Source organism: Octodon degus, unplaced genomic scaffold (genome assembly GCF_000260255.1).
Source record: "Octodon degus isolate 3935 unplaced genomic scaffold, OctDeg1.0 scaffold00027, whole genome shotgun sequence".
Classification (NCBI taxonomy): domain Eukaryota; kingdom Metazoa; phylum Chordata; class Mammalia; order Rodentia; family Octodontidae; genus Octodon; species Octodon degus.
Window position 1 is genome coordinate 181,479 of NW_004524603.1, and position 25,139 is coordinate 206,617.

Below are 25,139 nucleotides of genomic sequence, written 5' to 3' on the forward strand. Positions count from 1 at the left end.
ACCACCCCAGGGAAGCACTTGTTCCACTGAGCCATGGCCACGCCCCTAAGGACCACCCCAGGGAAGCACTTGTTCCACTGAGCCACGGCCCCGCCCCTAAGGACCACCCCCAGGCCATGCCCCTGGCTCCGCCCCCCAACCAGGCCCTAAACTCCTGCTTTTGTTGCCTGCTATAGTACACTATAGTATTGCCCTCAAGCTATAGATTAATCTGCATGTGAATTTAGAACCTTATGATCCAGTTACCTTCTAAAATCCCATCCTTTAAATATGTAGAGCCTTTGGAGGGACATTTTAGATCCAAATCATAGCAATAATGAATAGAAAAAAACTTGTAACAAATTGAAACAAAAACTAATTTTTGTTCTGAATGTTTTTAAACCATTTGCTCTGTTCATTGAGGAACAGAGCTCAACGAACATACAGATTCATGGTCAAACCCAGCTTAGCCTTGCTGCCATGTGGTCTGGAGACCTTGGTGACACTGCCTATACCTGGTTGGGCCAAGGCAGTCACCTCCTGGTGCCTGCAGACTGTCCTATGACCTCATGTCATCTCCTGCCTACCATGGGGACACAGCAGTATTTGACAGAGCAGGGACGGCGCCTGCATTTTTGGCGAAGTCCCATTCCTACATGGCACAGTGTCGGAGCATGGATGGCAAAGGGCCAGGCCTCAAAGGTGCTGGCCTAAATGGCTGGGTTTAATTTGTTTTAAACAAAAGGTACTAAATGTACTATGGTGCATATGTCAGGAACTGTGAGGGGTCCCCACTGTAAGCCAACGAGGTAGCAATAACAATTTCATAGATGCCAGCAGAAGACACAAGGCCTGAGGCCAGGACCAGAGATTAGGCCTTTCTGCCTGCAGCAACACTCACAGCATGAGCTCATAACCTTGGGGTCTCATGAAGTCCCTTCAGACGGCTGTGTTCATGAAGGCATCTGTGTCACAGCTCAGGAAACTACAGCATCTCCTGGGAGCCACTGGACAGCCTGCCTTCTGTGCTCCACAGCAGGTACAGGCTGGGGAAGGTCAGGGCAACAGCCTCAGAATAGGAGCTTGCCTGGCAAGCACAGGGTCTGAATTCAATCCCAAGTACCACGAGAGAGAGAGAGAGAGAGAGAGAGAGAGAGAGAGAGAGAGAGAGAGAGAGAGAGAGAGAGAGAGAGAGAGCCTCAGAAAGATAGAAAGATGGCAAGGCATCTTCATGAGGTGCCCATGGGCACACTTCCACAGGGCAGGTGGCTCCACAGGGGCCTGGACATCCACCACTACCCAGCCATGTTGTGTGGTCACCTTGCTGGCCACCACCCCCTGTGATTACTGCCCCTTCTCCCCCACTGTCCTCAAAAGGAGGTAGCATCTCGGTGTCTTGATATATTTCCCAATCTTTCTTTTATCTTCTTTTTTTCCTTTTGGTTGGTTGAGACAGGACCTCACTGTGTAGCACAGTCTGGCCTCTCGTGGCCTGTCCCAAGTGCTGGGGTTATAGGCATACACCACCAAATTTGGCTTGCATCCCAACCCAAGTCTTACAGGCCTCAGAAAGATGTTTTAGAGCTTTTTGTTAAAGGAATTAGTGAATATTCTCACATTAGAAGTGGGAGGCTAGGAGGGCTGGTGATATAGCTCAGCAGACTAAGCACTTATTTTGGTAAGCACAGGGACCAGGGTTCGAATCCTGGCACCACATGCCACACTGGCGCCACTCCAGGGCACATGATCCAGCCATGGAGCCCAGGCATGGTTCTGCATGCCTGTAATCCCAGCACTAGGAAGACAGAAATTAGGAGGATCACTATGAGTCCGAGCTGTGTAGTGAGATCCTGCACACACACACACACACACACACACACACACAATTTTTTTAAACAAGGAAGGGGGAAGCTAGGGATGAACCTCAGTGTTAGAGACTTGCCCTGGGTCGATCCCAAGTGCTGCAATCAATAATCAATAAAAGAAAGAAAAGAGTGATTTATGCACATAGAAAAATATTGTTAAAAATATAAACAGTGAGAAACTTCCACACCAGACTTCCCTTCAACCAGCGCCTCCCAGCCCTTCTTGTAACTCCACACACGGTGTCTTCTATCCCTTATACACGCACACCAGCTAACACAATGTGTGTGTTTACTCTAATTGTCATCTTCTTTTTCGATTTTAGCTTTTAATATCCACCTGCACACTGCTCTGGATTGGTTCATAGATTCCACATATGTGCCGTGTAACACTCTGATGTGCTCTTTGGGTGTCTCCCAGACTCCCAGGCAGCTAGCATTAGTTTGGTACAAATGATGTCCTAGTTCCTGGGAATGAAATATGTCACCACCATTTGGGTAGTGACTTCAAGCTTCTGATCATGACATGGGCACAGCTTCTGGTGGCCCAGCACCCCAGCTGTAAGCCGCATCTAGTTGGTGACATCCCTGAACTAGACAGAAGACCAGGTCTCCCCAGAGTCCACAGAGCTCTGGTGGCTTCACAGTTCTTGGCAGCACTGAGAGTGCAGCTGGCACCCTCACTGTGTGGGAGCTCAGGTCCCTACCTTCCCCAGCTGTTTCCTCCATGCATCCAAAGGGCCACATGTGCAGGCACATGGGCGCATAGGCAGGCAAATCCTGAGTTTCCAGCTGTGTTGGCCACTACGATTCTGCTGTCCTTCTTCTGAAAAGGCTTTGTTGGAGAGCTGGAAGGCATGCTGTAAGATGATGCTCAGTCTACACTGTGGCACATGGGAGCACACTAAGATGACAGCTGCTCCATCCACACTGTGGCTCCTGGGTATGCCATCAGGCGACAGTCACTCTGTCCACACTATGGCTCATGTGAGCTCAATAAATCCAGGGTCACTTGATCTACACTGTGGGTTGGGAAACTGCAGTCAGGCAAGGTTCACCCCACTGGCGCTGATGCATGAGAGTGCCCTCAGGTGCTGGTGGGCATCTGCTGAAGCTGCGAGTACTCAGTACTGAAGATCATAAGACGCTTGGCTGAAGCTCACCTAGGAGCTGTGTGAGGTCAGCAGGGAGGAACAGCCTGCTGCTTAGGGTCTGTGTCCTGGGACAGCTATCGGCAGACCCCTGAGCTATGTCTTTGTCTCCTGAGTCATCGCTAGCCTCCCAGCATGGGGTTATCTTACAGCTACCCTAATTATCTGCAAGAACAGCATTCTCATTTGTCCTCTACACATTCCAGAGCATGTTCTTCTCATTGTTTTGACAGGTCATTGCTTTGGGGAGATCCCTCAAAAGACTTCCTTCATCTCTGCTTCTGCCAGTAGCAACCGTCATCATTCCTAATTGCAGCTTTTCTAAATCGGCATTTGGCACCATACCCACCTTTGCTAATATACAGATGTATTCCTCCGTATCTTACTGGGAAATAGGTTAAGGACAGATAATGTAAATATGTATCCTCAGAACAAAAAGAAAAGAAATCCTTCATGTGGCAAAATTTGTGTAGCTGGGGGCCTGCCCCTTAGCTCAGTTCTTTAAGTGGCTGCTTCAACAAAGCAGTCAGGCTCAGGTTGCTGTGGTTCGATCCCCACAACTCAAGCCAGCCAAACCTGCCCTGAAGGCATTCGGAGCAAAAAAAAAAAAAAAAAATTGTGTAGCCATTATTCCATTCAGCATGCCTGGACTTGATGGGACTCAGAGTAACAGGGTATTTGATGGTCAAGTGCCTGAGCAGGCAGCCTCCGGTGATGTCTGCGGAGGAGTCCAGCTCCAAGGGCACTGGCAGTGTGGCCAGCGGCAGGAGGGTCTTCTTCCCTGTCACCATGCTCACCTCCTCTTGGCCATGCGATCTGGACCTGGGGCAGTCACACCCTGCTTCCTCCATGTTCCCACAGGGACCTCTGTGAAGTGGTCCCAGAGACCAGTATCTGCATCTCTGCCATGGGCCCACCCACACTCAGCAAGCAGACCCATGGAGTCTGTCATGCTGCTTATGGCCAGCTCATGTGGCTGTGAAATATTTCCAAGTGACACCAGGTATCCAAACATGATGCCACCTTGAGGGGTCTCTGAGAAGAAACCCACAGTGAGGCAGTCTAGAAGTGCTGCAGAGTGGCCCTCTCGCCTCCGAGGCTGCACACAGCTGGTCTGGGCTCCCCGCTGCAAGGGGGACCTTTGGTGTGCTGGCTGGCTGAGTGGCTCAGCGAGAGGTGCTGCTCCAGGAGAAGGCGGCATCCTCCGTGAGCGTGAGCAATGCCGTGGCTTGCGAGGCTGGCGGCGAGGAGCCACTTACTGGGGACAGTTCGGGTCAGAACGGCTGGCTGGAGTTCAAAGGACAAAGCACCTGCAAACAATTTATATTCCCAATTCAATTCCCAATTCCATCCAGCTTTTAGTTTAAGTGGTTTTATACATAAAGGATCAGTGAAATTAGGCCAAAATGAAGGTAAGTTTTTCTAAAGGACTTCCAAATGTAGAACTCAGAAGAGGCCCCGAAACCTCTTTTCCCAGCTCTCACCACACTGGAGAAGAGACAGAAGCCTGCCTGCATGGGTGATCTCCACACAGGTGAACCCTGCACAAGTGAGCCCCACACCAATGCAGCCCCACACAGGCCCAGGCCCAGAGAGAGCCCTGCGCAGGCCCAGCCCCACACAGGCAATCTCCACACAGGTGTAGGTCCACCAAGGTAAGCAGACTGCAGAATTGATGGCTGTGCTGTCATCACTAAGCTTCAGGCATTCCTGCATCTGTCAATGGCTTCCTAGTTTTCATTTCAATAGCTCAGAAATAGTATCATCAATATCTTATTATCTATTGATTTTCATCTGAACCAGTTGTGTTTGGAAGCAAGAACATGTTGAATTATCTGACTTTAATTACTCTTTACATAGTCATTAATCAGCATTCTCATAGTTTCCTCATCAATTATAAAAGAGAAAAATTCTTCCTAAAAGACCAAAGAACAAGCATTTTTCACCCTGTCTAGTACTTAATATCTAGATGTCCTATGAGACAATTATGTCCTCACAAGTTTAGTGAGTACTGAGGGCTTACCAATGGAGATTTGATTGTTATATACATTGCGATCAAAACATGGTGAATGAGAATGATGGGATGAGTATGTTCAAAGTGAGGGGTAGAATTTTGAGGGGAATTAATACCAGTGTGTCTTTGCATAAGTTTTTATGCAAATATTCACTGTATTTTAATCACACTTCATAGACTATGGAACACTATGGGACCACTAAATTGATGGTACTCGACACAAATCACATGAAAACATAAGCGATATATTCTTCAATGGGAAAGATGAGAGGTGTCAATATAGAGGACCTCCTGGCTCTGTAGAAATAACTCATGTTGGGGACAGGTCCCCTTCCTGAGACCAGATGCCCTGAGCAAGACTCAGAAGTGAAACTCACAGTTGCCTCTGCAAGCATGGAATGGAGCGGCTGAGGAGACCTGCAGGGAGGCTGCGCGGGGCAAAACGAAAGGTCGTAGGCAGCAGCTGGACCCTGGGTACAGCCAGGCAGAGAGGGCGCCCTGGAGCCTCCTTGCAGTGTTGCCCCGTGCAGCCAGCTGGCCTGGAGGGTCACACAGCAGCAAGTCTGGGAGCTGCAGTGGGAAGGGATGCTTCAGAGAAGGCGTCTCAGAGCAAGTCAGTGGCATGGCTCAGGGCGGCAGCACCAAGCCCCAGAGCTCAGAAGCCAAGCCCAGCTGCCCTCAGCTCTGCCATATCCCTGAATGCAGCCCCTGGAATATGGGGCCTCACAGGTGACTTTCTGCAGAGCTCTGTCCCCAGGGGATCAAGACACTGGCAGCGAGCCCAGCCCAGTCCTGGCTCTTCTTCCTGTAGTGTGACTCAGGCGAAGCTGAGAGAACCACAGCAGTGGAGAGGAGCTCTGTGCAGCCCCATGTCCAGCCAGATGGCCATTCCCCTTCAGCCACAGCAAATGCGACACTGGGCATGGCCAGCGAACAAGGAGTGCTTTGCTGTGGTTTCTCCTAGGAAGGAGAAAGATCACCCTCTACAGGAAATGTTCTTGGACCTGACTATGAGTCCCGGTGTAGCCTGCTCACCTGAGCTGGTCCGGACAGGCCAGAGACACTGTTCTTCCCCCTCAAATAAAGCCCACTTTCCAGTTTCTCTCTCCTTGTCTCACCGTCTTCTTGTTAACGCTAACACTTCCCTCTGCACGTTTGGCGCCCAGCATGCAGAGGAGGCACCACCAGGGCACGCTGGTGTCTGTGCCGTGTCCTTCCTCCATCTGGATGACGAACTCACATCCATCTTGTTTACCAAGATGCCTTGGCTGGCAGCTGGGGTTCCACTCCAGGAGCGGAGACCCCTGGGAGGGTGTCTTACTCAGTGGTGTCCTTGGGAGGAGTCTAGCTGCTCACGTGAGGCACAAGGAGGGACCGTAGAAAACACAGTCCTCATGGCCATGATGGTCAGGGGTGTTTCAGTTCTGTGGAAAGGTATTGTGGTTTAGATCTAAAGCTCCCCCAGAAGTCTCTTGCGTTTGCAAGGTGAGTGGGTCATGAGGTGCTGCAGTCACTGAGGAGCTCAGTAGCTGACGGTACTGGGGTAGAAGCAGGGCCTGACTGGAAGGGCTCGCCGGGCTGTGACCCACAGGGGCTTCTTGCCCGCGTGCCCCCTTTGCTGCCTGCTTCCGGCTGCCAGGAGCCCTAAGCCAGGCCCTCTATTAGGCTGGCTCTGCTGTAGACTAACTCATGAGGTAAAACAAGCCTCTCCCCCATAAGCTGTGGGTGCTGTGCCTGCACCCCACAACAGGAAACTAACACATGAGCAATAGAGGCTTCAGCCGGGCCAGGTAGGAACAGGTGCTTCTGGCCCTGCTCGGACTCTGGGCCAGCTCCCTGGCACCTCTGGGCCTTCCTCCGTGGCCTTTGCTCTGCGGGAGCTCTGTGGATGAGCTTCTTAGAGGGAGGGTAGAGGACGGAGTGTCCCTGTGAATTCTTAAGTTCAAATTTTTTCATTAAAAATGTGGCGGGCTAAGAATGTAGCTCAGCAGTGCAGCACTGCCTAGCTGGCTTGAGACTCTGAGTCTGACTCCCAGTGGGGGGAAAAATGATCTAGATTCACAGTAGAATACTACTCAGTCATTAAAAAGATGGAAATTCCATCATTTGCAGTAACATAGCTGGATCTGAAGTGGACAGCTAGATGAAATAACTAGGCACAGAAAGACAAGTACAGCAGGGCCGCACTCACATGGGACCTGTGAGTCAATCACAAAGCAGAGAGGGGACAGGTCAGCAGCGGGAGAGAAGAAGGTGTGAGCTTTCACTCAGAAAGGAGGGCTGTGCCTCACGCAGCAGGGCCACTGTACCTAATACTGTGTATTTCAAAATACTAAATGAGAGAGGTTTAAGTATTCTCATCCCAAAGAAGTGTCTGAGGTGGTGGGTATGCTCATTAGTTTAGCTTGATCATTCAACACTCTACAGCTACAGAGACACCACTTTTACTCCATAAATACATAAAATTATTTTTGTAAATTAACTAAAATAAAATTTTAGCTTTTCAAAGTTCCCAGTCTCTTGAATTATTCAAATATTTTCTAGCACAGACCTTGTTGTAGCTCCAAAATGAATCCCATGAGCACACAGGCCTGCTGTGTTCTTGGTGACATCCTGACTGTACTTCTCTGAAAGTAGCCTGCAGGGGCATGTTTGATTATAGCTTCCTCCCTGAGACCATCTGAGAGAGCTGCCTGCCCCTCGCACTGCCATGGCCACACACCCTCACACTCTGCTTCTCCTTCCAGCATGCCCTGGCATCTGGGACAACCTCACATGCTGGCGCCCTGCAGACCTGGGGGAGACGGTCACCGTGCCCTGCCCCCCAGTGTTCAGCAACTTCTACACCAAGCCAGGTAAGTCCCTGTGGGCTGACTCCTGTCCTATGCAGTTTGCATCTGAGAATTGGTTTTTCCCTCATGGAAGCTGGGCCTCACTTCCTGTGGTCATTTCTGGCCCCTTCTGCTGCCAAGTGCCCCAGAGAGCAGCAGGGCTGCACCAGGGTGAGCAGTGGCTTTGGGGAGCAGGAGGACACTGACAACTTGACCCAGAAGGAGGCATGAAGAGAGAGGCTGAGCTAGAGACACAGACTTGGGGAGCTACCACCAAACCTTTAGAGGCAGTGGAAAAGGTGGCGAAGGTTGCAATGGCCTCTGCAGAGAGGAACTCCCATAAACCTGCGAGAATGTTCTTGGGCTGTCTTCTCTCCTTTCCTTTCCTTTCCTTTCCTTTCCTTTCCTTTCCTTTCCTTTCCTTTCCTTTCCTTTCCTTCCTTTCCTTTCCTTTCCTTTCCTTTCCTTCCTTTCCTTTCCTTTCCTTTCCTTTCCTTTCCTTTCCTTTCCTTTCCTTTCCTTTCCTTTCCTTTCCTTCCTTCCTTCCTTTCTTTCTTTTCTGTACCAGGAATTGAACATAGGGCCTTGCACTTGCTAGGCAGGCTGTACCCTGAGCTGGCTCCCCAGCCCTGTGCCCTGGATGAAGGAGGGGAGGAGCCATGACAGTGGAGGAAGGGCTGCCTCTGGCGCTGAGCTTCCCTCTTGCCAGCTAGTGGCCGGGTTGCTGCACCGACCCTGCCGCCCCCAGCCCCACAACACCAGCTCCTTCAGTGTGACCTGAAGTTGGCAGCACCTGAGTGTGCGGTCTCGGATGCTGCCTAGACCCCTCTTCGGTGCCTGGCTTGCTGTGCCCAGGGCATACCCTCCACTCACTCCAGAGAAGAGGCTTTGGTTTTTGTGAATGATTCATATTTTCCTATTGTGGACATCTGTCTATAAAACTGGAGAATAGAAGATGCACCTGGAAATAGAAAAGCTTGATGCTTTCCAGAACTGTGGAGAACTTTTTTTCTGGGTGGGTGTTGGAGGGTGGAAACTTTGAAGACTAGTAGTGTTAAACTTCAAAATAAAGTTATGGGAACACTGAGATGGGGGAAAGGACCCTTGCTCCTTACCTGCAGAAGGTCCAGGTTGAAGCCACACCTATACATGGGTCATCTACAGTCTTAAGCGACCTGAGTCAGTTGAGAGAGTCTGAACTTTACCAACTCCCACCCAGTCAATGACTGAGTCATAAATATCATCCCAAAAGATCCCAATTCTATTAGCACAGGACCAGGAAGCAGCCATCCCTGTGAACACCTGTTAGGTGTATCCTGAGAGGGAGACACCTCTGGAGGACCACCAGCAGGTCTCCAGGGAAGCTATGCAGCCCGTGGAGTCAGTCAGGTCTTGGTCTCACTCCACCCACCACCTTGCCTGGAAGGAGCTACTGACAGATTGCCCCCATAGCAGGATGAACTTGCTCCATTTTGTCTGATGAGTCAAAGCCATGGGTGGGTAAGCAGCTACAGTGTAAAAAAAGGTCAGGACTTTTCAGTTAGAAAATCAGACTCCTACTCAGTAGTCATCCAACCTCCAGGACCTTATTCTAACATCTGTGAAGTGGAATCAGCAACATGTGCCAAGTCTGCCTCCCTAGGATGTCCCAAAATAAATAGATGATGTGAGTGAAGACATTTGCTAAGTCTGATGCCCTGTGCCTGGGCTCTGCCTAGAGGAGGCAGCACCCTGGGGTGTAGAGCATGGAGGCTCTGCATGGGCAGGTGTGGGGCCTGGCCAACTCAGGAATCTCCACAAAGCACTATTGGTGTGATTATCGATCAGGACATATTCTTTTCAGAGAGAGGGGACACTGCATTTCTGAGTTTACTGTGGAAGGCAGATTTAGGCACAGACAGTAGACGATGAGATCACAGCTGCCTTTATGTCTTGCAGCTAACCCTGAACCCCACCGTCTGTTTCCTCCAGTCAGGAGATGCTCTTGCTTCTTGGGCAGAGAAGGGTGAGAGTTGGACTGAAAGGAGACAGTAGTACCAGACCTGGGGCATGACAGGAAAGAATGGGACAGTGGACAGAACAGGGTCAAGTGGGCAGAGGGGAGTGAGCAGGCAGCGGGTGAGTCCCACAGGGCTTGGACTATGCTGTAGCTCTCTCTCATGGTGAAAAACATCACAATCATTCTGCTCCAAAATAAAGCATTCAGATTTGTAGCACTTAGAATTACAATTTGTTTTTATTGATTTATGGCTGGGTCTGTCCACAGTGTCAGCCCCACGGAGCCTGTGAGGAACATGTGGAGAGATGATGTGGATGGAGAAGCTAAGGAAGGCTTCTGCATGGCCAGAGCAGACATGGCTTCAGGACGGCCTGGACTCAGGCTGCCGTGTTGTCGGGCCTGAGTCAAGTTTCCACAGACTTGCAGATAAAACAGTTAAACTTTACTTTCCAGGAAACATAAGCAAAAACTGCACCAGTGATGGATGGTCCGAGACATTCCCAGATTTCATAGACGCGTGTGGCTACAGTGACCTGGAGGATGAGAGCAAGGTAGGTCCTGCCCGTGTGAGAGCACGAAGCTTCCCTTTTTCCCAGCTGCAGCTGACTGACTCCTCCCAGGTTCTCTGTCTGCCCTGCTGCCTGGCTTGTGGGACCAGTTGACTGCTCCACAGTTTGGAGGCCTGGAGAGACAGCCTTCTGTACCCATCTAGGCAATGGGGCCCTGGAAGTGGGCTCTCTGTCCGGTCCTGAGCAGCCCACCTTCTTGTCATGTGGGTTTCCTCATGCCAACTTAGCCTTCACCACAGTGTGAGTTACTGAGAAGCCCTGAACCATAGTGGACTTGACCCAGATTTAGAACCTTTCAGTCAGCCTGGGTCTGTTCTCAGCAGAGAGGCATCTGGGCAGGTGCTTCTGGTAGCTTGTCAGGCACACAGGACCCTCATTTGAAGCTTTCCACAGGGACCCACCTGAGGGATTGTGCTCTTAGGAAGCAAGACCATTCTTGCATGCAGCAAGTCTGCCCTCTGCCTGTGCCACCCCTCCCAGCCTCCGCCACTGCAGCGCTGCAGCCCCCTTTACTGCAGATAAACGCCGACCTGGCTGCAGCCTCGGTCGCCTCACAGCTCTGCAGCCAGCTGTTCATGGACACACGCCTGCACAAGTATGGACAGTCAGAGGCCCTGGAAAGTACATGCCTCTCACAGATCCCTCCACAGCCCACACAATGTGAAACACTGACCCCTACCCCTTGACCTGCAGCAGGTCACCCCACCTGGCACGGGCGCCCTCCCCCCCCCAGGCCTCTGGGCGGCACCCCATCTTCTCACCCTCTTCCTTCAAGCTTATCTTCTTTTCTTCACTGAAGTTTACAATTCAAAGCCAGTTATTTCCCTACCAAATGATGAAGCCCAGGAAAGACATCACCTCTCTTTTCATCAGTGTGCTGCTATTTGCAGGCAGTGCTCCTCCCCAGGCCGCAGCTGTGAGGACTATGGGAGTGATGGCACAGGGTGAGCCAGAAAATAGTGCCACTGTCACCTGAGTCAATCCAGAAATCACCCTTTCCCCCAGGAAACAAAGATTGAGAGAAGTGCCGTCACTCATCACTGCCCACATTTGTTCTGACTTCCCTGTGAAAGGGCAGCTCCCAGGGCCACAGGGACAGTAAGGCAGCAGACCCCAGGGGGGCCCCACCTGCATCCTGAAACAGGTCCAGCTGAGTGTCAGGGCTGGGATCCTCTTAGCACCCCATGCACTCAGGGAATGGATGGGGCTCCCCCACCCTGCAGTGACACTTTCCACAGTCCTAGTGTGGAGATGAGAGAATCCGTGGCCTGTCCGTCCCCACACTGCATGTTTGGTGACCTGGCTCTGCCATGTGTGATGTTGCTTGCTGAAAACAGCTCCCTTGGAAAAATACCTTCTTTTGCAATGCTAATGGCTTGGAAGAGGGCGTGGCCTCAGGGGTGCTGTGAGTGCGCCCACCTGGTGTGTTGTGCCTGGTTGGCTTTTCTACACCACATGTTTCATGCTCCTAGAGGCTGTCACCCTCTGGTTAGCCTTAGAGCTTGAGCAGCCATGAGCAACCCTGTGCCTTGGAGTGCAAAAAGCACACAGAGACAGTGTGTGAGCCACACTTGGTGGTCACGAGAGCAAGCTGGAATCTGGGCCTCAGCACTCACCCACACATCCCAAGCCACGAACCAGGCCCTGTGGACAAGAGAGCGCCAGCCCTGACTGAGTAAGGTTAACAATACTTAGAACTTACTGCAAACGAAATAACTCCGCAGTTCAGTTCCTCTGTCCTGTAGCCCATGGCCCTCGGTTCCCATTGTCCTCGTCATGTCTTCCCTCATCACCCAGCCCCTGTGATGACCTTCTTGCCCCACTCACTGGAAAGGTAGTCACATCCTGTTTTCACACAGAGGCAGTCTCCAGGGTCATCCCAGTGCCAGATGCTGCTGCCCCTTATGTGCTCAGTGTTTGTTCTTTTGCATTTAATGGGCCTCACAAACAAGGCCCAACTAGGTCCATGCAAGCAGGCTGGTGTAAACCTCTATGTAAGTCCCTTTGGAAGGAGCCTGACACCCACCTGGGGCCCAGGCTTGGCATTGAAATTTCATCTCATCTGTCCCAGCAGGAAATAATGGGGATGGAAAAGAACCCAGGTCAGCAACATTCACACTGACTTGGGATCCAGAGCATGTTTCCATGGGAGATGCGAGCAGATTCCAGGCTCCCAGGCTGGCCTGCTGCTCTGTCATAATTTAGTATTTTCACACCAGGAGACAATCCTATGAAATCGCTCAGAAAGCATTGACTTGGCTGAGCAGTTATTTCTCTACAGAAAAGGGTCAGTATGGCCTGTTTTCAGTCCCCTGGATTTTGACCCAAGCAGGGATGGTCGCTGGGTTGTTCTGCCCTGATCCTCCTGGGCTGGCCCTCCTGGATGCAACAGACTGTCTTAGGAGGTGTGGCTTCCCACACAGTGGCAGGAGTCCTGACCAGCTCAGGGGAGGGCTTCCTATCCAGGGGAACCACGTGCCATTCTAGGCTCCCCATCTGGGCTTCACCACTCATTTGACCCTGGTCTGCTGTTGTGCTTGAGAAGGGGCAGGACTCAGAGGTACTGCATGGTCCTGCAGCCACCAGTGACTAGAGCACTCAGGACTGTGCAGAGTCAGGAGGTGAGGCCTTGAGCACGTACACACACTCTCTTGAGGGCAGGGAGGGCATGATGCAGCTTTCGGACTAGGCAGGCTTGGGAGGCTTGTGTGCATGCTCATGCTGTGCTCCTGCACAGGGGCTTTGGGCACCTGGGTTATACCCAGGGCTGGTCACAGGATGGCAGCAGCAGGGTGAATGCATGCACTGCAGAGCAGACCCCAAGTCCTTCCTCTGGCCCAGGAGAGTCCCCCACGAACCACCCTGCAGCCTGCCCACGCAAGGCCTCAGCATGAGTTCCCTTGAAGAACTGTTTGTCTTCATAATTAAACATTTCAGAGGTCCTATAAATATCATAAATGCATATTCCATAATAATGGATTAGAAAGTCAAAATATTTTAAGCTGAAAAAGCAATAAAAATTATGACACAAACCCAAAGAATAATTTTTCTTCCCACTGGCAGTTTCTGCTGAAGACTTTGGACACTCAGATGTTTTGGGGGCCAATGCCTAGATGAAGTGCTGCCCCTTACCTCAGGGTACCCCTAGGCTGTCAGGGCTCTCTGCCCCTTAGCTTACTCCCAGAATTATGCATTTAATTGAATTTTCTGCTCACTGCCAGCAATATTCTACCTTGAGTGTTCTGTGTGCAGTGCTTCTTACCTTCAAAATTAATTCAGTTCAAGGGAAAAAGTAGTCTCCACTAAAGCTATGTGCTTGGCTGCATACAAAGGAGTCAAAAGGCAAGGATGGTGAGTGTCCAGAGTCCGCACAACAGGGAGGCACAGGGACCAAGGGTCTTCGAGATCCAGGCCCTGACTGTGGGTCTCACAGCTTCCATCAGGTCCTGACCCATCTGCTCACTGGGCTCTGTCATCAGCTTCCATACCCAGCTGTCCTGGTCTGTGTCCTCTCAAATCAGTTTCACCCTGGGGCTGCCCAGTGTCCCATGTAGAGAAAGTCACCAGTTCCATGCACTGGCCCTGGGACTGATGCCCACAATTGGGGCTGGGGATGAGTATAGCAAGCAGATGAAGAGGTGGCCACAGGCTACACTGGGAAGGGACAGAAGCCATGGCTTGTGCAAGGTAGAATTTACCTTTATGCCAGGACATGCACAGCCCTCCTAGTCACCAGGGAGGTGCTACATTTCAGCCAGTGGGAGTCAAGCTTCATGTCCTATCACAAGATACTGACGACTGAAAAGCCTCGATCTTAGCCATCAAGGCTGAGTGTCCAATAGTCAAGTAAGTTTGGAAAAACCCACATCAGATCTAGACACAAGAACGCCGCTGCCAATAGCTTCAGCTGCTGCTCAACTTCTCCAGAGGTCCTCTCTGCCTGTGAGGTGAACTGAGGTGTTGGAAAGCACACAGAAACACTCCCCTAAAGCTCAGCAGCACAGTTCTGCTTTGGGGGATTGAAGGTCACCTTGGACACAGATGAAAGAGCAGGAACTTTGATGAATTGGGAGCTTTGAGCCATGGTCGTTGGGGACAATGCCATCAAATGTCTACATCTACAGTGTTGTGCAGCCCCAGCCCATGTACCCTGTGGTCAGGTGGGCCAGGACTCAATCCTGCCAGGACATGACACACTGGTGGCTGCGGCCCAGCAGGTTCTCTGGGCACATCTTTTGATTATGAAGCCTTTGCCTCCGCAGTTCTTAAGTAAAAGCACTTCTGCTAAATTTAGCCATGAGCCATTTGGTATTTCAGCCTTCCTCTGTGTCAAGTGGACACATTTCTTCCATATTATGCCATATTCCTAAAAATATGTACACCATCTCCTCTCAGTGTCTTGGCCACCATAGCTGCTCCTTCCGTCTAGTTGTGGCTTTGCATCCCCAAGGCTCTTCACCCTGATGGCTCAGCCTCAGGACCAGTTTGACCCCTGACTGACCCACATTTGTCCTGGAGTTCTGAGACAGCATCCACAGAGACCCTTCTTGATATTAGCCACAGGGACTGTGGTCAAGATGGGGGCCACACTTATTCTTGTAACTGAGGCTGTGCATGTGGCACTCTGCAAGTGTAGGAAGAGCTTCTTCAAGTCCAGAGGAGAAACAGAATGGGAGGAGGCTAAGGCACTACTACAGATGTCCCATGGCCATGGGCAGGTGATGGGTCTCCAGGTTCCTTAAGTCCTGAAAGAATTAGAGAAGACTATCCTAAAAGATTGGGGAGGGGCACAGACTTAGGGTCTGTGTGATCTAGGAAGTAAAAGACACAGATTCCTGTGATGAGATGGCATCTACTGAGGAGCCACTGTGAAGGACTCCATGGCTAGAGGTATGTGGCAGTCAGTATGGAGCTCTGTGGCCATGCCCAGGTCATTCACATGTGGCTCCAGGGTTACAGAGGAGGTCTAGACTGAGGTCGTGGCTGCCCTACTGTGAACCATCAGGAGCCGTCATCCCAGCCAATGTGACCAGGACACTGTGAGAGCCACCATACTGTCCACTGGATCGTTATTTTTCATGTGGCTGATGCACAGGGCAGAAGTTCAATATGCTGGAGATGAAGGAGTTCACACACGCAGTGCTGCCCTCCTGGGCTCTGGGTGATCTGTGAAAAGTCTAGAGAGCATGACAAGGGGGTTCCCCTCATGTCCCATGATTTGGAGAACAGATAACTGGGGCAGGGGTTGGCAGCCAGTGACAAGTAGTCAGTGGGAACAAAGAAGCTGGGCCCTTTCTATGTTGGTGTCTCTCCTAACTCCCCCCTGGCAAGCAGGCATTGCTTTTGTGTTTATACATAATCAAATTTTAAGCTTTTCAAAAATAATATATTTATATCGAGTTTATTTATTTTATTTTTTTACCACCGACTTTGTTAGTATAAAGTTGCTTCCTCTGGAATAAAGGAGAAGCTGGTTAAAGAAAAGAAATCCTTTATTGCTGGGCATAGGTGAGTTGCCAAAAGAGAAGCCAGAGACCCTATAGGCAGAGAGAGAGGTTGGGACTTTTAAGGAATTGGGCTAGAGGCGGAGTCTACATAGAAGGTACAGTGACACAATAGTTGCTGACTGGGGAAGGGAACGTGCATGCAAAAATCAAAAAGAAAGTTCCTGGTTAACCTGGGGAGAAGGGATGGAAGATAGTCTAGGAGGTACTCCTCATCACTGGTTCTGGGATTCCCATGCCACACTTACTCTCCACCATGACGGCCCAGGCCTGCTGCATCAGTGCAGACCCATCATTCCTGCCTTTTTGTTGTTAAAAGGGGCAACAACTCTCTAGCTTCTTCCTGCTGACGGGCATCATGGTAGAGGCTGAGGTATTTGTCGGAATGATGAGTCTGGCCCATGTGGAAGCTGGTCCCAGAGGTCTTGGCCAGAACAAGAAGCTTGGATGTTGTATGGCTGAGGCATGGGAGGGGGACAGAGAAGATCATCTATATCCTGTTGGAGAGTGCTAGGTTTGAGATTGAGGGCTGACAGGTCAGTAGCCAGGGCCTGGCTAAAGAAGTGAGGACTATCCCTAAATCTCTGAGGCAGAACTGTCCATGTGTGCTGTGGGGAACGGAGGGTATCTGGGTCTGTCCACATTAAGGCAAACAGGTCCTGATAATCGAAGTGTAGTGGGATAGTGAAGAAGGTATCTTTGGGATCCAAGACCATAAAGTGGGTAGTGGAAGGGGAAATATGAGAGAACATGGTGTAGGGATTTGGCACACTGAGTGGATTAGTATAACCACATTGTTGATAACCCTGAGATCTTGGGCAAAATTGGAGGAGCCATCAAGTTTGAGTAAAGAAAGAATAGGGGTATTATAAGGTTAATGGGCAGTTTTAAGAAAACCATTGGCTAGGAGATGTTGGATTATGGGTTTAAGTCCCCATTGGTGTTTAGGGGCTATCAGATACTAAGGAATGCAGAAAAGGGCGAGAGATCCCTGAGGTGAGCTAGTACAGGGGTAGCATGAGTGGCACAAGTGGGACTAGATGTGTCTCAAACTACGGGGTCAACCAGGGAAGAAAGAAGATGAAGGAATGAATGGGCGGCATGCAGAGGTTGAGTCTGAAGGACAAGTGTCATGGGAAGAAAGAAGGTGAAAGAGAAGGAGAGTGTTTGGAGGAGATCCCTTTATAAGAACGGTCTGGGGCAAGTTGGGATGACCGGAGAACTATGAGTACAGAAAAGTGTGTGGAACTGGTTGGGAAAGGGTCCTGCTGGAGGGGTAGTGTAGGCTGGCCACCAGCTCCCACAATGAGAACTGCAGCCTGAGTGCCATGGCCTGAAAACGCAGGAAGAACACTATGTGGTCCCCATGTCAATAAGAAAAGAAAATGTCCTACCTGAGATGTCCAGTGAGACTCGGGGCTCTGACAGAGATACCTCGATGGGGACCATGGACCCCAAGCTCCATCAATCCTCTTCAGCAGCAAGCCCAAGCAAGTCAGTTATCAATGAGTACAGCAGGCATGATGAGAGATCCTGTGGGGGCAGGGAATTGGATGAGTTATCCACTCTCAGGCAGACAGGGCAGTCACACTCCCAGTAACCCTCAAGCTTGCACATGGAACAAGGTCCCGGTGGTGGCCGCAGATTGGGGCAAGATCACTCCCAGTGTCCTTTTTGCCACACTTGAAGCATGCATTAGAAGGGGCCCAGGTGGTGCCCTGTTGCCTGGGTTTGGTTCTCACAGGATCCCCAAGTGCTGCAGCCAAGAGCTGGCATTAAGTCTAGCGTGCTGTTCTTCATATTGCTTTGATTGTTCCTCTCTACTGTTAGAGACATGGAAACCGGGTTGAGTAGGTTTCCCTGGGAGGCTAAGAGCCAAGATGTAGGGGTGTCTCTCTCAGTTTGGTGGATGTCAGAAGCAAACTGAGAAGCAAGTGGGAGTTAATAGGGTTATTCCCTCAGGAGACTGGGGTGAACATTGGCATACTTAGTTAAGGCATTAGTAAAGTGAGAAAGAAATTTGGGGGGACCACCTGCTCAAGGCCCCCCTCCTTTCCTTCTCTTGGACAGAAGCTTTCTTTCCCCCCAATAAATATATTCTGCTCATCAAAAAAAAAAAAAAAAAAGAAAGAAAGAAAGAAAGAAAGAAAGAAAGAAAGAAAGAAAGAAAGAAAGAAAGAAAGAAAGAAAGAAAGAAATTTGGTGGAGTTTTATCAAGGTGTTGGGTTCTGGTTCTGCAAATTGGTGGCCTTGTGTAAAATTTTTCTAAATCCTGAAATCAGGCAGCCAGCTGTAGTTGTCATGCAGGCTGAGCCCCTGACAGTCCCAGTGGGAGTCAGTGTCTCAAACTGCAGCTGCTCCTGCAGAATGGGTAGGGTCAGTGCGGTGTCTCTGGTCTGCTTCTGCCTGTATGGCTTGCCAGAACTGAATCTTTTGCTGGGAGGACAAAGTAGAGGTGAGGATAACATATAGCTCCTTAAAGTGGAGGTCATAGGAGTTAATGACAAATTGGAGCTCTTTTATATAGTTATGGGGATCAGCAGAGAAGGAGTCTAACCTATGAGAAAGCTGAGATAGCTCAGAGAGGGTAGAAGGGACCAGCCTGTTCCCAGAGGGGGAGAAAGGGTTGAAGCTGGGGAAGTGGTGCCTGAGTACAAGAGGGTGGGAAAACTGGCTGCAAGACAGCAGGGGTGGGCAGAGTGAAACGGATTATGGTGTGCAGGGGGAGAGAATGGCAGTGGAGGAGTGGAAGAGGAGGCGGCGATGGAGGGAGAGGAGTGAGACAGAGATGATGCATGCACAAGGATCTGGCTGAGGAGATGGAGGAGGCCAGGCTCGTGGTTATGGGGGAGGAGCAAAAGCTGGAGGAACATCATGGAGAGGGTCAGAGAGGCGTTGGACAAGGGATCTGGTGAGGGGGGTTCTGGTGGTGTGGAGCATCCCCAAAGTTTTTGGGTCACCCTACATGCCTGAAGGAGGGAGGGGTGCTCCCTGAGAGCAGTAAAGGCCTGTATGTAAGGGATCTCCACCCATTCGCCTTTGTGGTAGCAGAATGTGTCTAGGAGGGCATTGATATTGAAAGTACCTCAGGCTGGAGAGATAGCTCAGAGGTGTAAATGCCTGCCTGGCAAGCACAAGGTCTTGAGTTTGATCCCCAGTACCAAAAAAAGAAAGTACCCTCCTCAGGCCAGTGGCCACCATTATCAAGTGTATATTGGGGCCAAACCATCTGGTAGTAAAAGATCAGTCATTTAAGCTTTATGATCTTCCAGAGACTGAAAGTATTTAAGTTACCTAAGACGCATCCGAGAAGTGCGGTTTAGTGGTTGGCAGTGATTATTTCCCATAGTGGCTGAACTGAAGGTGAGCCAAGAGGCCAGAGCTAGTGCACAGCCACAAGGAGAGTTGTCACTCCTCTGGGGTGTGACAAAATAAGAAATGTCTGCCAGTCCAATGAATCATTACTTAAAGGAAAGGGGGGCATCCCCTGTGGGCACAAGAAAACAAGAGAATGCCCTGGGATAAGGGGAGACCTGACGTGGGCCGAGGTTCACGAGACAGAGTAAAAAGAATAAGGCAGGAACTCCTGGAAGGAGAAACAGCAGCCTGTGAAGACTGAGGTAGATTGGTGTTGGGTGCAAGCTAGCAATGGCCACGGTGGAGACCACAGGCAGAAAGGACAGAGGCAGAGATGAGAGAGGAGAGAGGGGCCTCATTGCCCCAGAAGCTCAGGCTGGGAGAGGCTTCCAGGAGCTAAACATCCTGCTATCCAAGTCATGGTACCAAAATTGTGCAGTTCCTTCCCGAGCACACAAGAGCAGCAGGAGAAAGCAAAGAAAGCCTTTATTAATGGGCACGGGAGGGCTGCCAAATGAGCAGCCAGAGACCCTCGAGGCTGAGACAGAAGTTGCAGCTTTTATGGGGTTGAACTAAGGGCGCCCATAGGTCACTGTGCCATAGGTGGTACAGTGACAAAAGGCGCCAACTGTGGGAGGGCTGGCACCCAAGAAAATAAAAAATGGAAATTCCTGGTTAACCTGAGGAGAAGGAATGGAAGACAGTCTCGGAGCAGCTCCTCCTGGTTGGTTCAGGAAACCCCCCACCATGTGGACTCACCACCATGATGACCTGGTAGACTGCTCTGTGGGTGCCAACCCATCAGCCAGGACAATGGGGAACTCATTTGTCACCTGCATCTCTCTTGTCTGAGAGATGTCTGAAACCTACAGTCACCAGCAGTGCCAGGACCCCATATTCTGTGGCTCTGGCTTGTGTTCACTGGAGGTGGCTGACCACTCTCACACTGCCCTCAGCCCTCGAGAGGTAGTGGAAGTCCCCGTGGGAGGGTACCCATGGTTCAGCCATCTCAGAGAATGTGGTACTGACTGCCCTGCCTCAGACAAGATCGCAGTATGACAGCTTCCTCGTACAGCACTCGCGTGTTGTATGATGTAAAGGAAGCCGTGTGCAGGTTCTGGGCAGATACTGCACCGTTATTCTCGGGACCAGTGCACCATGATTCCTGTGTCCTGAGGGACTGGCACCAGCCCCAGACAGCTATGGATAACCAAGGATGCTGAGTCTTCCCTGGCTCCTCCCTTGAGCCGCAGAGACAGTTCCAAGTGAGAGGAAGTTCTCCTTGAATCCCCAGTGCCTCGAAGGCACCCTCAAACCTCAGCAGCTGTGAGCTTACTCCTTTAATGTGGTTTGTCCAGAGCAATGTTCCTGGGAGATGACTGTGCAGATGGCTTTGACAAACAAATCCACCTCCGTGAGGGCGTTTCCCTTCTGGACAGAGGGAGAAGTGAGGAGTGCGAAGAAGGCTGCCTAGCGTCCCCGTAGTTGATCGTGAAATATTTGTAGTTGTGTTCACCCCTCTTTGACTCCAGTAACTGCCAGGATTTTGAAAAATACTTTCTACTCTTTTCCTGCCACTCACAAGCCCCACCCGACCTAACCACACTTCCCAGGGTTGCAATGAGTCACACTGGGTGGAATCTCAGATTCTCTGGGCCCCTCAGCTCCCTCAGCCAGGAGCTCTAGAGAGGTTGCCCCACCCCCAGCCCACCCCCAGGCCTGTGTGCATCTGTGAGTAGAGAGGAGGCAGCTGCTGCTGGCACCAGAGCTGGGGCGGGTGGGCAGTCTGACCTGGCACACAATCTCTGAGGCTGTGGCTGGGAGCCAAGGCATGAACCCCTCCCTCTTATGGACTCACCTTGGAGAGAGCAGTCTGCTGTGTGCCACAAGGATGGGTTGGGGGATTTGGGGGTGCTGCACCCTTACTGTTGTGGGGTCTTGGATAAAAGGAGGTAGACACTTGCACAGAAGTGTTTCAAAGAGCAGGTCAAAATCCAGAAACACTCTTCACCCTCTTGCCCTGAAGAGAAGCCAGGTGTGCAGGCACTCAGCACATCACCTCCTCCTGCCCTTCCTTTGGGCCTGCTGTCAGCAGAGGCCCAAGTTCAGGTCTCAGGCTTGCCTCTATGGCCCTGGGGCCCAGCATGCTGCTGCTGAGGCCTTTTTCTTAAAAACATCCCGCCTGCAGGCTTAGCATGTTCACAGAAGTGGGCTAGACAGCTGAGGAAACAAAGTCAGGGACTTGTGTGTCCATTTCCTGCAAGACTGACTGTGGCCCAGGCAGGGGGCAGCACTGGCTGGGGTCAGCTGTCTTGCCCAACAGGGTAGCCTGGCTCATCCATTAGGTGAGGACAGGAAAACCCAGGCAAGCTTCAGGTTTCCCACCCAGTGTTTTCTGTGCTGGTCCCCGGATCACCTCACACAGAACCAAAGGGCCCCACAGCCCCCACTCTCACTGCCAATGCTGTGTAAGGAGTTTGTGCAGAGTGAAGGATTCCTTGGGCTACTTTATGAACCTGCATGTGCAAAGAAAACAGGAGAGGCTATGTGTGAGAGGGAGGACTTGCCTGGGTAGGACAGCTGTTAGCACTCCTTTTGTTGTCAACATGCTTAAGTTCCATCAGCAGAGGATTTGAATACACCATTTAAGTTGCTGACCACCAGAGTACGCTGTGAATGAAGACTCTGTTACAACAAGTTATTAGTACTTCTTGGATATCCAGTTGATGTTCATGATGTTTTCCAAAGGGGGAACTTGAGACCAGTCAACAAGTGGTTTACAACAGGTGTTTCTCCACTGCTTTCTCCAAAGGAGGGAGAGAGGCAGGTGGAACCCATCATGCCACCTTAAAACTGTCTGATAACAAGAGAGCTCAGGCTTTTTAAAACCTCTTGACTGAGGACCTACCCAGCTGTGCCCTGTTACCAGAACTTAGGTAAATTCCTACATCCCATAAAATTAGACTGCACAATGAGGACAGCTGGTTCTGGTGGGACCAGGTGAGGAAAAACACGAAGCTGCTGCTCTTGGTCTGCAGACCTGTCCTGGATCACACTGCCATAAGTACAAGTGTCTTAAGCAAAAAGAGAAGAGTTCCGCAAGTCTGAAAAATAAAGCATCCAACCCCGGCAATGTTTCAAACAAAAAAACCATGGCTCTCCCAGTCATCCTCCTGGCCACCCGCCCTGTGCGATTCATTTCTTGTTCCGGTGGCCTGGGCTCCAGCTTCTTCGCTCCGTCCAGTCCTGTGGTGCTCAGGAATCCGTGGCCCTGGCCAGTGGTACTGGCCTGGTGCCCTCAGAAGCCCGCACAAGCGTCCTCTGTACCCTGTGAGGCTGTGGCTCTTGGGAAAACTTTCAGGGAAGCATCAGCGTAAGACAAGCAGGGTGACCAAAGAACTAAGAGCAGCCATGGCTGCAGATTTTATTAATAACATTTTAAGATAATCACTACTACAATTATGGTGGATAATACTGCACAGAAAATATCAGATTTCCAGGAATTTCTTCCATTTCTGGCACACTTGCATTAGTAACGTTGAACAGACGTACCATGAAGATCAGCCCCACCTCACGGGCTCACTGTTTCTCCTGCAATGAGCCTAATTAGCTTAACACATCTCTGGTTTATAAGGAGAGAAAAAAATTTCTTTTGAGGTTCCTAAGAGAACTCTGGAAAATTCCATCTTAGTTTAATTTTTTTTTTAAAGCCTCACTTAGAATTAAATTTGGAGAAGTTTTTAAAAATATCAAAAAATGTAGAACATTCAATTGCATAGAATCACGGGCAGTTATCTGTCTTACAGTGACAAAACTTTAAAGACAGGTACAGGAAGCCACATTATTGCCACAAAAAACAGGCTTATTAATAAGGTGGTTTAAATAATCCAAGCCCTGACAAAAACAACATGGGACACAGGAAATTATTTTGATAAAACACAGAATTTTTACTTCCTACTCAGACTACAAAGGACCAAGGAAAACTTTTCAAAATCTCTTGTCAGGAGCAGACCAAAACTCTGTCTGATTAGCAGAACAAACTGTGCTTTTGCATAAATGTATTTTTTTATACTAATGCTCATTTAGAATCATAACAATTTGGTTGTAGCCAGCTTGATCACACAAGAGCATCTTGCTCTTTCTCACCAGCTGTCCATGCAGACTGTTGAGCTGTCCCCTTCCAAGACCACAGATCCACGAGTGTAGCACTTCAGTGTGGCACATGACAATGGGACAGGAGGTCTCCTCAACCTCTGCCCAAAAAGAGTCAAACTTACGTTTAGCAGCTAGAGTTTTGGTATTTTATCTTATTTGTATGTACATTGTTTGATTCACCTGCTTTTCATTTTTATTGCTGAAAATTGACTATGAACAAAAAGTATATGTTGATGTTACGTGCAATGCCAACAACACTGAATTTATGAACTTTTTTGAACTAAACTAACAATATTCTTATTTGCCCAAGATTACCCAATCACAGAAATGTCAGAAGTGCTAATTCCTGTTCTTCTGAGAATTTTAAGAATGCTTACTTTACGTCTTTTCTCTAAGCCAATAGAACTCTGTTACAATGCATGTCAGCAATGCCATAAAAGGAGGCCAGAAGCGTGTGTAGTTAACGTCGTGCACACAGAGATCTGATAGCTTTCCCCAGAGCCACGCGACGGGCGCAGTGCATGACTCCACGCTTCACAGCAGTGCCTTGACTCACAAAAGCAGTTCTCTCCGCAATCCTGGTTGGGAACCCAGCTGAACAAGAACTGCATTAAATCTCCCCATAAAGTCAACATTGAATCTGACCACTGAATTTGATTTGGTTCTTGTCCAACTTGGTTTGCAACCAGAATTGCGGAAAGAATCAGGGTTGTGCACCAAGGTAGCACTAAGACTAGCCAGGCCCACCTGCAACATGTCTCCCTGTTGTCCGCTCCCATGGCTCCAGCACTCTACCAGAGCTTCCCACATGCACACTGGCAGGATGCCCTTGGTGCTTTGTTTCTTTGAAGCTTTTGCCCTTTGCTATCTCTCAGAGAGATGCAGGACCTCCCCTTGGTAGACACTGTATCAAAACTGTGGGCCCCAAACAGTTCCAAGTTACCCTATCTGAAACTCACCCTTCTTTACAGAAAGACACAAGACACTGGTCTACAGTAAGAATCAACTCTTAGTCCCCCACGACACTAGCTATGAGGATCCTGCTTCTCGATATTAGAACATCGGAGTTGGATGCTTCTCCCACCTCTGGACCTCAGGGAGCGACCAAAAGGCTCACAGAGAAGAAAGTGAGCTTGACCCACAATCTCAGTGGCCCAAGGCCTCTATGGACTTGACAGTGCCTGATGGGAGCTGGTGCCAAACAGTGGAAGTCAGTCCTATGCCCAGCTTTACCATTTTTGAATGAGTTAGGGTTAGAGATTCACAGGATCTGCAAAGGGCACCTGTGGGAATAAATGTCTGCTACTGTGGCCTGGATTCATCAAAGCTTCTTCTGTAGACTTGGAGCTACCACAGACCACCTGAAAGCTAAGGAAGCTCTTGCCAGGGGCCTGCCTTCTCACAGCACCTCAGGCATCGTGGGTACCCGAACGTGTACAGAATAGAAAGAATTACGAGCTGCAGTTTTCCCTACACCTCTTGATCATTGTTGCTGTTGTTGTTGGCTCAAGGAAAACAAGTTTCAGGAATCTCATGTAAGAGATACTTACCTTAGTCCCCTCAACCTGTTGTAAGAAAATATACCTGAGTGACATGATCCTCCAGTGTTTTTGAAGACTGCTTGAAGCAGTTCTGAAAATGTCTCTGTAGCTGCTCATCACCCTGGAAATAAATTCAGTTGGCCTTAGGAATTTACCATAGACTAGAAACATTAGAAT

The 25,139-nt window shown here is 50.1% G+C and overlaps 1 protein-coding gene across 1 annotated transcript in view; it reads left to right on the plus strand.

The window, feature by feature from the left end:
- The window catches only part of Vipr2 (vasoactive intestinal peptide receptor 2), a 55,892-nt gene that overhangs the window by 5,993 nt on the left and 24,760 nt on the right, over positions 1-25,139 (plus strand). The window contains exons 3-4 of the mRNA XM_012514183.2: positions 7,754-7,861; positions 10,290-10,387. Coding sequence (XP_012369637.1) covers positions 7,754-7,861; positions 10,290-10,387 — 206 coding nt within the window. The remainder of the gene's footprint in view (positions 1-7,753; positions 7,862-10,289; positions 10,388-25,139) is intronic.